The sequence below is a fragment of the Panicum virgatum genome, chromosome 9N, assembly GCF_016808335.1.
Source record: "Panicum virgatum strain AP13 chromosome 9N, P.virgatum_v5, whole genome shotgun sequence".
Classification (NCBI taxonomy): domain Eukaryota; kingdom Viridiplantae; phylum Streptophyta; class Magnoliopsida; order Poales; family Poaceae; genus Panicum; species Panicum virgatum.
In genome coordinates, this window is record NC_053153.1 from 78122865 (window position 1) to 78135186 (window position 12322).

The 12322-nt window shown below is 45.7% G+C and overlaps 1 protein-coding gene across 1 annotated transcript; it reads right to left on the reverse strand.

Moving 5' to 3' along the window:
- Positions 1–6438: 6438 nt before the first annotated feature.
- Positions 6439–12322, reverse strand: LOC120689761 (glutathione reductase, chloroplastic-like). Its single transcript, XM_039972159.1, has 11 exons — positions 11823–12322; positions 10642–10867; positions 10030–10308; positions 9759–9932; positions 9615–9668; positions 9380–9528; positions 8874–8937; positions 8624–8794; positions 8404–8541; positions 8193–8247; positions 6439–6811 (listed from the first exon to the last, which is right to left on the reverse strand). The coding sequence occupies exons 1-10, from the start codon at positions 12188–12190 to the stop codon at positions 8215–8217; spliced, it is 1656 nt and encodes a 551-aa protein (XP_039828093.1). The 5' UTR covers positions 12191–12322; the 3' UTR covers positions 6439–6811; positions 8193–8214.

Genomic DNA, 12322 nt, shown 5'->3' on the forward strand with positions numbered 1-12322 from the left:
CGGCGGCTTGCGGGCTCGGAGCACGGCGGCGGAGTAGCTCCGGTAGGGTTTGGGCGACGAGAAGCGGCTGGGAAGCTGCGCTAGGACGAGGCGCAGCTAATGGTGGGGGCTGTAGGGGTGGAGCGGGCCTGCAGTGGCGGCTACGCGGCGGGGTGGAGCTCGCCGGGGTTCGGGGTGAGCGGCTGCGGCGTTCTGGGGCGTGGGGTTAGGGAACTGGCGAAAAGAAGAGAGGAACAGCGTGGGCTTCTTGTAGTACTCAGGCGCGCGAAAGATCGAGAGCTGGGCCTCTGGTTTGGGCTCTCCACGGCGGCGGCGAGGTGGCGGCGGCGCGGGTGCTTCTGGACGCGGCGGCGTGCGTGGCACGGCTGGGGGGCTCCAGCGCGAGGCAACAGGAGGGGGAGGAGGAGTGGCGCGACGCGTGGGGGCCAGCGCGACGGAAAAAGGCGGCCGGGAAGCCTCTCCACGGCGCCGGCGTCGGTGCCGTCGGTGGGCGGCGGCGAAACAGAGCAGGGGGTGGTGGTGGAAGAAAAGGACGATTTTGAAATTTCCAAAAATTCCAAGGACTATTCTATAAACCAGCGATAACTTTTAAACCAAAGCTCAAATGGAAAAGTGCCCAACATGAAAGTTGTTCAACTTTTCAAGATCTACAACTTTGATGTTGTGCAAAAATTTATTTGACCAAAGACTCAAGAGCTAAAATTAAAAACATTGAAGGGATTTTGAATTCTATGAATTTTGTCTTTTTCAAAGCAAATTCACTTCAAACATAGACTTAAAAGTAAATTTTGCTGCCATGCAATAAATGCACTGAAATTTTACAGAAACACCCTCCACAAAAGCTATATTCATAAATAACTATATAAAGGACCTTGCATAAAATCATAATTACACATATAACCTTTCATAATTACAAAAAGATCTTTTTTAAGCAAATCAAGCACATGATGCATATCAAACATACCCAATTACTGTGCAGACACCTATTTAATTACTGTGCAGACACCCGGGGTGTTACAGTGATGCCTTAATGTTTGTGTATTTGTAAATATATTAGTTCATCTAATTTGCTTAATTATCTCTGAAAACGAACACGTACGTACGACCAATGAACATATAATACTGTAGAGCTCGAGTGCGTTTAGCAATTATAAAAGAATAAACAGTAATAAATAAAACAAACAAAACTGGATTTGGAAAAACAAGGGGAAAGGTCATTCGTACCGGTTGGAAAGACTAACCGGTACTAAAGGGGCTGCCACCTTGCGTCAGCGTGGCAGCCTCTGTGGTACCGGTTGGTCTTTCCAACCGGTACCAATGGAAACCTAAGGCACCGGTTGAAAAACTTATGGTCTCGGTTTGCGAGAATCAGTTGGAAAACCGGTGCTTAAGGCCTTTTCCAACCGGTTTCCATAGCCTGTTTTCCAGTAGTGTGTGCGGCATGGTGGCCTTAGGGATGGCACCCGCGGGTGCGGGTGCGGGTTTGGTGAAAACCCGCCCGCAGGCAAACCCGCGGGATTGGAAAAAAACCCGCCCGCGAGCAAACCCGCGGGTGCATTTCTGCACCCGCACCCGCACCCGCGGATTTCGGGCGGGTTTCGGGTGCCCGCGGGTCTAACAACAGATATAATAAAAATGTACAAATTCATCAATTTAAACAGTCAAATAACACATTTCTATAAATAATAAGAGCAAACTAGCAACAAATCCATTAGTTCAAAGTAATAAGGATAAACTAACAATAAATTCATAAGTTATGTGCTCATTTTGTAGTTAGGATAGTTGTGATGGACCTTATCTAAGTAGTTTTGTTTTTTTTTCGAACGGATGCGGGTCCACCCGCGGGTGGAATCTCTAATCCGCACCCGCACCCGCAATATGCGGGTGCGGGTGCGGGTCCACCCACGGGTGAAATATCAGACCCGCACCCGCATATTGCGGGTTTAAAATCCGCGGATACCCGCATCCGCGGGTGGAATTGCCATCCCTAGGTGGCCTGATGCCGTCTGACTCCTCACTCCGCGGTGGAGTGGTTGGCAGTTAATGCTCCTGTCAGACGGGCCGGTGAGCAGATGGGTTGCTAGTTCCAACTGCCGAGGGGTAGCCTCGAGCGAGGCGGAATTTCCCCCTGAGCCGAGGCCCTGCAGAGGGCTCGGTTGAGGCGGAGTTGGCCTGCTCTTCCGAGGGTAGGTCCGCTACCCTCGAGCGAGGCGGAGATGAAGTGTGCTGTCGAGGGCCTTGGCAGGGAGGCCTCGAGCGAAGCGGAGGTTGTTCCGCGGGTTCGAGGGGGGTTCGGATGGGCTGTACCGCGGAGCTGGGCCGCGGGTTGAGCGCGAACTGGGCCTCTTCGGGATCTGGAGAGGATTTGGGTGCTGTGGGCCCAATTGCCCAACTGCATTTTGCGTTTGTTATGGTGATTTAGTCCCAAGCTGGCATTGTTTTCATCTTTATCGAACCATATATGTGTTTAAAGGTTTAAAGTTATATGTAAATGATCTTTTGATCTATGTAAAATGTAAATGATCTTTTGATCAGTCTCGAGCCGTACATCATGAACTTTATGGCCGGCCGCCGTGCAGACGAGTTCTGTAGTTCTGTGAAGCGAAAGCTGCAGCTAGCAGTTCCTGTAGTTATGTGCATATTGGTCGTGCGTTCCTGATCAAATTGTTCATGTAGTTCTGTGCGTTCCTGTTCATGAACAATGGCGGTCCGCGGCTTCTGCTCTCACTGAATTCGACCGACCAAATTGAAATCGGCCGAACAGGAAAGCAGGAGAATTCAAACAGTGTACATGCACGCCTTGGGCCCCTGGACCAGCAACAAAGACGTACGTACGTATTCATAGGTGTATGTCTTACTTAGTAGGGTAATGAGAGACTTTTTTTGATCAGCCTAGCTTTGATAGATCATCAACGATGCTTTTTCAACCTTGCGAATATATTTAAATTCAACTGGACCGATCGAGCGCTGAAACCGCGTACGTCCCCGCGTCTAATTAGCCGTGAGGGTACTAAAAGTACAAGGCCACGAATAGACCCCGTCCGGCCGTCGTCAACGATGAACATGAGCAAACGTAGCTATAAAAGGAAGCCGGCCATCCTGTCTCTCTTCGGCCAGCAACCATTTAATTTCGACCGAGGAACGAGACGAGAGCTCGCTCCATCGCTCCAACGATCGTCGTCGTCCGAAGCATCTCTTCGATCTGCTAGCTGCTTGTCCAAGACACTGTCATTGCAGCTAGCCAAGTGCATGCCTAATAAGGAGTACTAGCTAGCTAGTTAATTAGTTGACCATCTGATATGGCATCGTCGACGGCGACGATGGCGAGGGCGGTGCTGCTCGCCGTCGTGCTGATGCAATGCTGCAACGTAATCGTCGCGGCGCGGCCGTTGTTGGAAGCAGCGGCGGCGGCAGGAGGTGATGACGGGTGGCTAGGGCTGGTCATGCAGGTGCTAGACAGGGGCAACCCCAGCGGGCCGCCGCCGAACGGCAACCCCGGCGGCCGGCAAGGTCCACGTCGCCCATAAACTAGCCGGCCGGCCAGCAGCCGCGGCGGCTCCACGACGGGTGCCCATCGGCGTGGGCGTGGATGATGAATCTGCTGAATTAGGCTGCCTGCGCTTTTGTTGATATACGTTGATTAACAACGTGTACATGTGTAGATATTGTTCACTTTATTATTCGATTTACTTTATTCGATTTTTCGTCCTATTATTTAGGTACTTTGAATTCTAAAGGGACGATTATTAGTTCCGCACGTGCAAATAATGCACTTTCTGTGTAATTTTAGGTTTGTAGAATTTAATAAGTGCGAAGCGCACTTAAAGTTACACTGTATTCATTCTTTCTATAAATATAATAATCAAAGCATTTTTAATTTAGCAGAAAAAATCACTACGCGTACGCAGTACATTGATTTTAGCATTATTTTGAGAGGGATTGCTTGCCTGGATATTAATATATTATACGGGGTAAAAAAAAAAGAAGGTATCGCGCCATGTTAGCACTATTAAATTTCAAGAGAAGAGCATGGTGCCATAACTATTTGACGCTTTGACCTTTACCTTCGCTTTGGACTTGGTCCACAAAAGAAAGGTCAACATGTGCGAGCAAAGACCTACCCCTACCTACATGCGGCCACTGGTCACGCCATTCAACTCGACGAACAGCAGCTGGCTGTTGTTACCGTGCCGCCGTCGCTAGAACTGTATGTAATTAGTATGATACGTAATTAAATAATATTATTTGGCATTATTGCTTCATGCAACCATGCGTGTCCACAGCACATCAGAGTACTCGCTAGCTCTACAATGTGTTTGTTTAAACACGTTTAGTTTACTGATTTGCATAGTACATACAGATCAAGGTTGACACTCTTTCGAAGCCAATGCAAATTGTTCAGACTTGGCTGAGCTAGCAGCACTCTAGACCAGTAATAAGTAAACTTGCCGCCTACTCTCCTTTGGGAGTATTCCTTAAGCCTTTTCTCACCACGATTGTGAATGGCTTGCCTATATCCCGGGAAGCCGCAAAAACAACCTAAATTTTCTCCCTTAAAACTTTTGAGGATATAGTTTTATGCAGAAACTAGTTCAGTTAGTTCTTTCTCACTGTTATACAGTATGGCTTCTTGTTGCCCCTTGAAAAAAAAAACTTCAAAAAGGTACGACTTAGAAAAACAAGGCTTGATTAGGTTTGAATACCGTAAGTAGGCCGGCATGCCGCATGCGTCTGCGTGACTACATGCTTTGAACAAATAAAAAAATTAATGCCACTCCTTTGAACTAGACTGTATATATGGCGTTACTCTGTAGGAATAATCTGATGCAGAAACGAAGAATGGCTAATGCATGCCCTGATCTACTCCTCTTGCTAGCTTGCCACCTGTAACAGTGACACGTCGGAGAAATGACCGTGATGAAGGCGCGTGTAGTGTGGTGAATTATATCTTTTTACAATTTGACGTTTAAGTGTGCATCTTTATGTAACATGTACGTACATACATACTCCCTTTATCCCGCAAAGATTGTTTATTTAGTCTTCAAATTTTATCCCACAAAGAATATTCATTTAGATTGCAGTAAAATCCATCTGATTAAAACAATAATATCGAATACCAAAAAATTATTACATTGAGAAGGGCATGGAGCCAATCAAACGTTTAAGTAGATGTTACTTTATTTCTTGTTCCAATGCATTTGTATTTATTAAGGATATAGAGAACCAAATAAACAGCGTGGTTTTCAATCACGACTGCTATAGTTAATTAGGGATAATATGATTATTTTCCACTATTAGTAATATGTCAGAATTTTTCTAAACAAACAATATTTGCTCGACGAAGGGAGGCACATACACACACGCCTCAAGCACACAGCCAGACCGACCAAACCCCAAGCCTGTAATAAGCAGCGTGTGGCGCGGAAAGTCCGTACGTCTGATATGCGGCGTTCCACACTGATTTCTTGTTTCCACCGCGACATCACAGTCGCACAACGCAGCTATTTGACGGCGACTGATTCTATAGTTTGACATGCACCCGAGAGGGTATGTAGGCCGCAACCAAGACAGGTTTCAACGTTCAAACCCATGCACGTTTAATCGATCGATCACGCGCGCCGCACATGTACGTACGCTGATGACATGCATCCACATGGAGTATGCTGCACGCTTTTTTTTAACTGTACAGGAATGGCATGTAATAAAAAAAAAAGTCCAGTCAGATCTTACTTGACGGTGCAGCTGTGCGGACCTGTCGTTTCCTGACTATGCTGCACGCTTTGAACAAATTTTTTTTTGAATCGATATATTCATGGCGTTTCTTTAATTTGAACTAATGACACACAGTTTGAAGGGATCTAATTCAGTCGCCCCCCAGCTAGCTGCCACACAGATGTCCAAGTGTGACCGTGATACTAGGTCATGAGAAGCAAGTACACACAAGCACCGTCGGACCGTCCTGTGCTTGTGGAACAGTAAAAGTCCAACGTACCTACTCAGTATGTTCCGTGTTGGTTGAAACTTGAAACATACACAAGATTACAAAGTAACTACGTATGTATGCACGCGCCAAGAACACAAGACCGGATCGATAGAACCGAGCCAAACACCGTGTGATACGGAACAGTACGGCAGTGGCACAGTCCGAGGGGAAGTCCATTGTATATGCACGACTCCCTACCCGAGCTATCAGACTGCGACCAGTTCAAGTTGACACGCCCGACAGGCAACGAAGCATGGCACAGACATTCAACGTTCAAACCCATGCACACATACACCTACGTACGGTACAGGCGTGCCGCGTGCATGGTATACAAACATACTTGGTTCTCAGTTAAGTTCATTATTTATAACACCGGAGATCCACAACAAAAACCGTGTAAAAATTCAAATATCCAACTTGGGTCTAATGATAAGGAAGCTACAATGTGTGCACGATAGCAAGATACAGGGCCATACCCCCCACCATAATCTTTTTTTTTCTGTACAAGAAACATTTATAAATGTTAAGATCATCCTAAAATTGTTAAGTGCCTGACAAATATAACCGAATGCTCATGAAGCAGCATTCCTTACTTATTACAAAATTTCCAGACTGTAAGACAAACATCTGCGGCATTTTATTTCAAATAATGGGAAGACATAGGGCAACGGCTCAAGCTGACAGAAAAAGGTCATTTCTATGATACACCTTCGCTAGTTTGCTAACATGGATTTCTCAGAAACTGCTAGCCGTACTGCTACTCACCCGTGTATTTCCAAAATTACATTCTGCTTTTGTCCTGGAACAGGAATACTACTCCTACAATGCCTGCAAAATAAATGAAACTTGGAGACAATGCCGGCAAAGAAAAAAATAATAACAGCGGTATTTCTTCAAATGAAAAACAACAGGGAGTTGCAAATTATGAATTTATGTCAATCACTCAATTCAAAGAAATAGAATGACAATAACCACACTTCATTCAGTACTAACATCCAGAGTCCAGACTCCAACTAGTAGCCTGAGAAATAAACCCTAAAACTCAAATCCCAAACACCTAAATAAAATGGGGCTTTGCCACTCTTGCCCATATTTCGATGTGAAATGGTGATTTTGCCCTTCCTTTTTAGACTGTGCAAATTTACCCCTACTTTTTGAAAATGAAGGAAGCATTTGCCCCTATTCCATGAAAGCCAGTTAACGGTGTTTAAATCTGTATAAAAAGACTAATTTGCCCTTGCAGATTTGCCCTTACTATTGTGTGAACTTTATGATTTTACCCTTGTTTTGAATAGAAGAATTAGACAACATTTTAACAGGTCTAAAAGAATTTTCTTAAGAAAATTCAAACCAAATTGAGGGAGTAATTTGGTTCCAGGGTTGAGGGAGTAATTTGCATTGGAAATTTCGGTATGCTTCTGGGTCTTCACCTCTTCTCTCTTCTGTTCCTGTGCCTGCAGAAGCAGGAGTTGTGCCTGCTCGGCCAGACGCTCAGCCAGCTGCAGCAGGGCACGTGGACTAGCAGCAGCCAGCGCTGGTCCTCTGCGAGGTGGCGCTGCGCTCGGGGCGGCGGCCAGCAGCTATGTGCTAGGGAGGCCGCGTGCGTCTGCCTGAGCACTCCCGTCGGCGCGCACCCGCCTGCTCACTCCCACCCACGCTGGGTGGCCGCGCTCCCCCGCCTGCGCGCTCCCGCCTATGCTCGCCCGCGCCTGAGCTGCCGCGCGCGCGAGCCCTCCACTCCTGGTCCGCGCGAGCCCTCCACTCCTGGTCCGCGCGAGCCGCCCTCTCACCTGCCGCCGCCACCGTCTGCGCTAGGGTTGTATGGGGAGGGTCCGGGTGTGAGAAAGGAGATGAGAAAGGAGCTTTTGGATAGGATTAAGGGTACTATGGTCTTTTCCTATTGCTCTGAATGTTTATCAAATGTTTCTATTTTTTTTAGTGGACAATCAACTAACAGAGTTAAAACCAGGGGCAAACGGTGCCTTTGTTTCCAAAAAGCGAGGGTAAAGTCGCAAAGTTGAAAAAATAGGGGTAAAATCACCATTTGAGTGTGAAACAGGGGCAAGAACACCAAAATCCCAAATAAAATTCATCAATCGAGGTGTCAAGCTGTTGATAACAAAAATAAGTTTAAGACAACACTGCCACTGCTCTGAGATAAGCAAAGAACAAATTAGCTTCCGGCAATCTAAAAGAACTATATGCTTACCTCCTACATAGAATGATATCTACTACTTAGTTGCAACCTCATCTTTAGATTCTACCTGCAATTGCATGGGCAAAAGGTGTAATGAATCATATAAAATACGAGAAGCAATAACAATTCCAGTAGAAAGCAAACTATTCTAAAAAATAATATTTTCCCAGTAAATATGCCAGTATGCCAAGGTAAAATTTTGTTTCAGGATGGCATTGTGGACCTGATCTGCAGAACTTCTCCGAATTTTTCTAGTCGCATTCCTCATCGTGACGAATTCCTCTGCAGATGTTGGGTGAATGCCAATAGTGGCATCAAAATCTTGCTTTGTCAAGCCAGCCTTAACAGCAATTGCAATCCCCTGTCATAGAACGTGTACATTCAGGAACCAAGTCGAGAACCTAAAAGAAATGGCAAGCAAAGATGCATGAACTCATGCAGACCTGAATTATCTCAGGTGCATCATCACCACACATGTGCACTCCTACAACTTTGTCTGTTGTAGCACAAACAATAATCTTCATTAATACACGGTCAGGTAGTCCAGAGAGAGTGGCCCTGAGAGGCCTGAAGTTGGCAACGAATACATCAACATCTCCATACTCTTCAATAGCCTGTGAAAATATGCATATATTAGCTTCCTTTGTATATTAAATTACTTACAATACTTAGATGCATGCCATGTATAATCACCTGCTCCTCAGAAAGACCTACTTGTCCAATTGGTGGTTGGGAGAACACAGCAGAAGGTACAGCTCTGTCAAAAATTGTAATCCACAATGAAATAGTACTCAATTAATATCAACAAAATAGGGAGACCAATTGCGGTTCGTGCAGTAGATAGCTCAGAGTATGTGTGGCTGGATGCATAAGCAAAATGAGCAATCAGCAGGACAAACATTATGAGAGATCCTGAATACCCCAAAAATCAACTTATGATGAATCAAGGCACAAGGATGCAAAATGGCACTCTTGGCATGCTCAAATATAGGACACAGAAAGATCACAACATGAATGTCAGCATGGTGGCAGGTGATAAAAAGGATACTGTGCCCGTGATAATTCTCAATTCAATTTCACCAGATGGGCTCATCCAGGGTCAAATGGTTCAGTAGCCTTGATGCTATAACAAAAGAACCAGTTCCCTCAAATATGTGGCGTTCAAGGTTATGATGATGAAACATGATAAATGTCTATACCTGTAATCTGGTTTGGTAGGTTCATTACCAAAGCAAGTTTTCGCAAATGCCCCTCCCTCCATCAATGCAATTGGGGTGAGGTTAATCCTGTTGGTAACGTCTCCCACCGCCCAAATTGAATCGACTGAGGTATGGGAGTACTCATCAACCTAGCACAAAATTGTTGCAAAAGCTCACAAGATTACATAGTGAAACAAAATCAGATAACCTCGACACCATTTATTGTTTCACCTACCACAATCGCACCATTCTTATCCATTTCAACCCCCACCTCTTCTAGTCCAAGGTTCTAAAAGGATAGCATGTGTGTTAGGAATTGGAATGAATGCATCAATAAATATATATATATAAGATCTCACGAACTGCAAGTGCTCTTAACCTTTGTATTCGGTCTACGACCTGTTGCAAACATTACATGTGAGAACCCACCAATAGTTTCTTTATTGGTCTTCAAAGATAGCAGATCATTTGATTTAGTCACAGCTTGAGGGGTCTGTTCAGTATGAAATGTGATTCCCCTTAAAGACATCTGTTCAGCAATGAAATCTCTGACCTGTTTGTCCGAAAAAAGGGGAGAGAACAATAAGCACAGAAGTAAAGCATTTGATTTGTTATCAATGCTATCTTTGATCTTCTAAATATATGCTCACCTCTTCATCAAACCCTCTTAAAACTTTCTTCTGCCGAATAAACACATGGACGTCACTTTTTAAGCCATTGAAAATGCCAGCAAACTCCAAAGCAATATACCCGCCCCCCACTATTGCAATTTTCTCAGGTTTTGAGGGCAAATCCAGTGCAGCATCCGAATCTATAGCATACTCTATTCCGGGGATATCTGGCATCGATGGTCGGCCACCAACACCAATTAGTATGTTCTTAGCTGTGTAGAGCTTACCATTCACGCTAACAGTATGAGGATCAACTATCTGCACTAAGAAAAACAATAGATAAGCAGATACACCTTCCTATACGGTATTCATTTCAGAAACAGTCATATCCAAAAGAGTAAAATGCACCGTGGGCACTTGAACTTGCAGCGCTGTGTCAAATAGATCCATGAACTTAGAAACCAGACATCTAGCCCCCCGAACTTGCGAACCCGTTCACCCCAGGTCCAGCCCGGTTTTGCATGGTTTCGAGGGGCTAGATGTTTGGTTTCTAAGTTCATGGACCTATTTGACAGAGCGCTACAAGTTCAGGTGCCCACGGTGCATTTTACTCTATCCAAAATATAACATGATACACAAACATCACCCAACCTTTCCACGGCCTTCAATTAGTGTGACTCCTGCATTGTTTAAGATATTCTTGTAAATACCAACTAGGCGCTGCAGCTCTGTATTTTTGTTGGCTATGAGAGTGCTCCAGTCATGCTTCGGATCAGTGTCATATGTCCATCCGAAGCCATGAGACTCTTCGAACACGTGTGAATACTTGGATCCATACACCAACAGTTTCTTTGGAACACAGCCACGAAGCACACATCTGTAATTCAAGAAGAAAAGGTGTTATGCTATACATCAAAAGTCAACAAGTAAAACATATTTTAAGGCTAAACATAGAACTGAATTCATGAATATTGACATGAACCAGAAATCATTGGCAAACACAGAATATACAAACCACAGGATATTTATAGAAAAATGTGTTATGCTAAATGGTAACCAACCAAGAATAGACATCTTAGACAGAAAAGGCATGTTGTAGACATTTAGTAAAAGGGGTCACCGAATGCAGTCTCAGTTCTGATATTCAAAATTCTTATAAATGACAAATGGTGGAGCAATGCTGAGACAGGCTACATTACAGTGGCACAGGTAACACAAAACAGTGTCTGCAGCTGATACATTGTTTTTACAGCCAATCGAATTCATCAACTAACATTGAAGTCAGAAACAGCAAAACTTCAAGCATTCAATCAGAGTTTCATATGAAAAATATTTGCTGCTGGACAAAGGTTGGAATAACAAGAAATTGCTCATGTGGAAATCATGTGGCTCAACCACTCGTGTAACACCATCACAATTGCATGAAAAAACATTCTTCATCAATAATACCTTAGACTCTGAAAAAAAATAGCATGCCATTGTGATGTGTGGTAACTTTAAATCTTATTAGTCCACATACTTGGTCAAAAAGTACTAGTAATGCACATAGTACTGCAGTAGTGTAGTCCCAACACCAACAGAAACATTCATCACCAAAGAGCACTAACAATTTAATGCAACGGAATTGTTCCATAATTCAGCCCAACTTCTCGTGGAATAATTCCAACTGGAGAGCAATTTACTAGGCAATCACTCTCTAGTGAGAATCATTCCACGAGAAGTTCAGCTCAACTGTGGGGACGGCAGATGCAAAACCGAAGTAAATTTTGTCGCAATGGCATGATCAAACCAAGCAAAAAAAAACATGGAGACCAGGAGGTGCGTCCTCTTACGTGCCGCCGAGGCCGCCGTGCTCATCCGAGGCGACGGTGGCGAAGGGCATCTCGCAGATGGCGACGCGCGCGCCGTAGAGCGTGGAGGCGAAGCGCGACGCGCGCACGCCGCCGCTCCCCGCGCCGATGGTGAAGAGGTCGTAGTCGTACTCCCCCTCGGCGGAGGCGCCGTTCGGGGACGCCGCGGCAGACGCCGAGACGTGGCGGCGGCAGGGGCGGGAGGCGCGGGCGAGCCTCGGGAGGGCGGCGAGGGAGGGGAGGCGGAGGAAGCCCCGGCGGTGGTGGAGGGCCCCGCGCGAGGAGAGGGAGCGGGATAGGGTTTGGAGCGTGGAGGAGCAGGAGAAGGGGATGGTCGCGTGCGCCGCCATGGCTGGGCCAAGCCTGTGGCTCTCGCTCTGGCCTACCACACCGCAGCGGCAGCGCCGCCGCTTCCTAGAGTCTAGGGAGGGGAGGAAGGCAGGAAGCGGAGAGAGGAGGCCAGATAGATGATTCGTCTGGTG

Excerpts from the sequence above, each read along its gene's own strand:
- LOC120689761 (XM_039972159.1), bottom strand. The coding sequence starts at position 12,190 with ATGGCGGCGCACGCGACCATCCCCTTCTCCTGCTCCTCCACGCTCCAA. Across the intron at positions 10,868-11,822 it reads CACGGCGGCCTCGGCGGCAC|ATGTGTGCTTCGTGGCTGTG; the intron begins GTAAGAGGACGC and ends CTTGAATTACAG. Across the intron at positions 10,309-10,641 it reads TAATTGAAGGCCGTGGAAAG|ATAGTTGATCCTCATACTGT; the intron begins GTTGGGTGATGT and ends TTCTTAGTGCAG.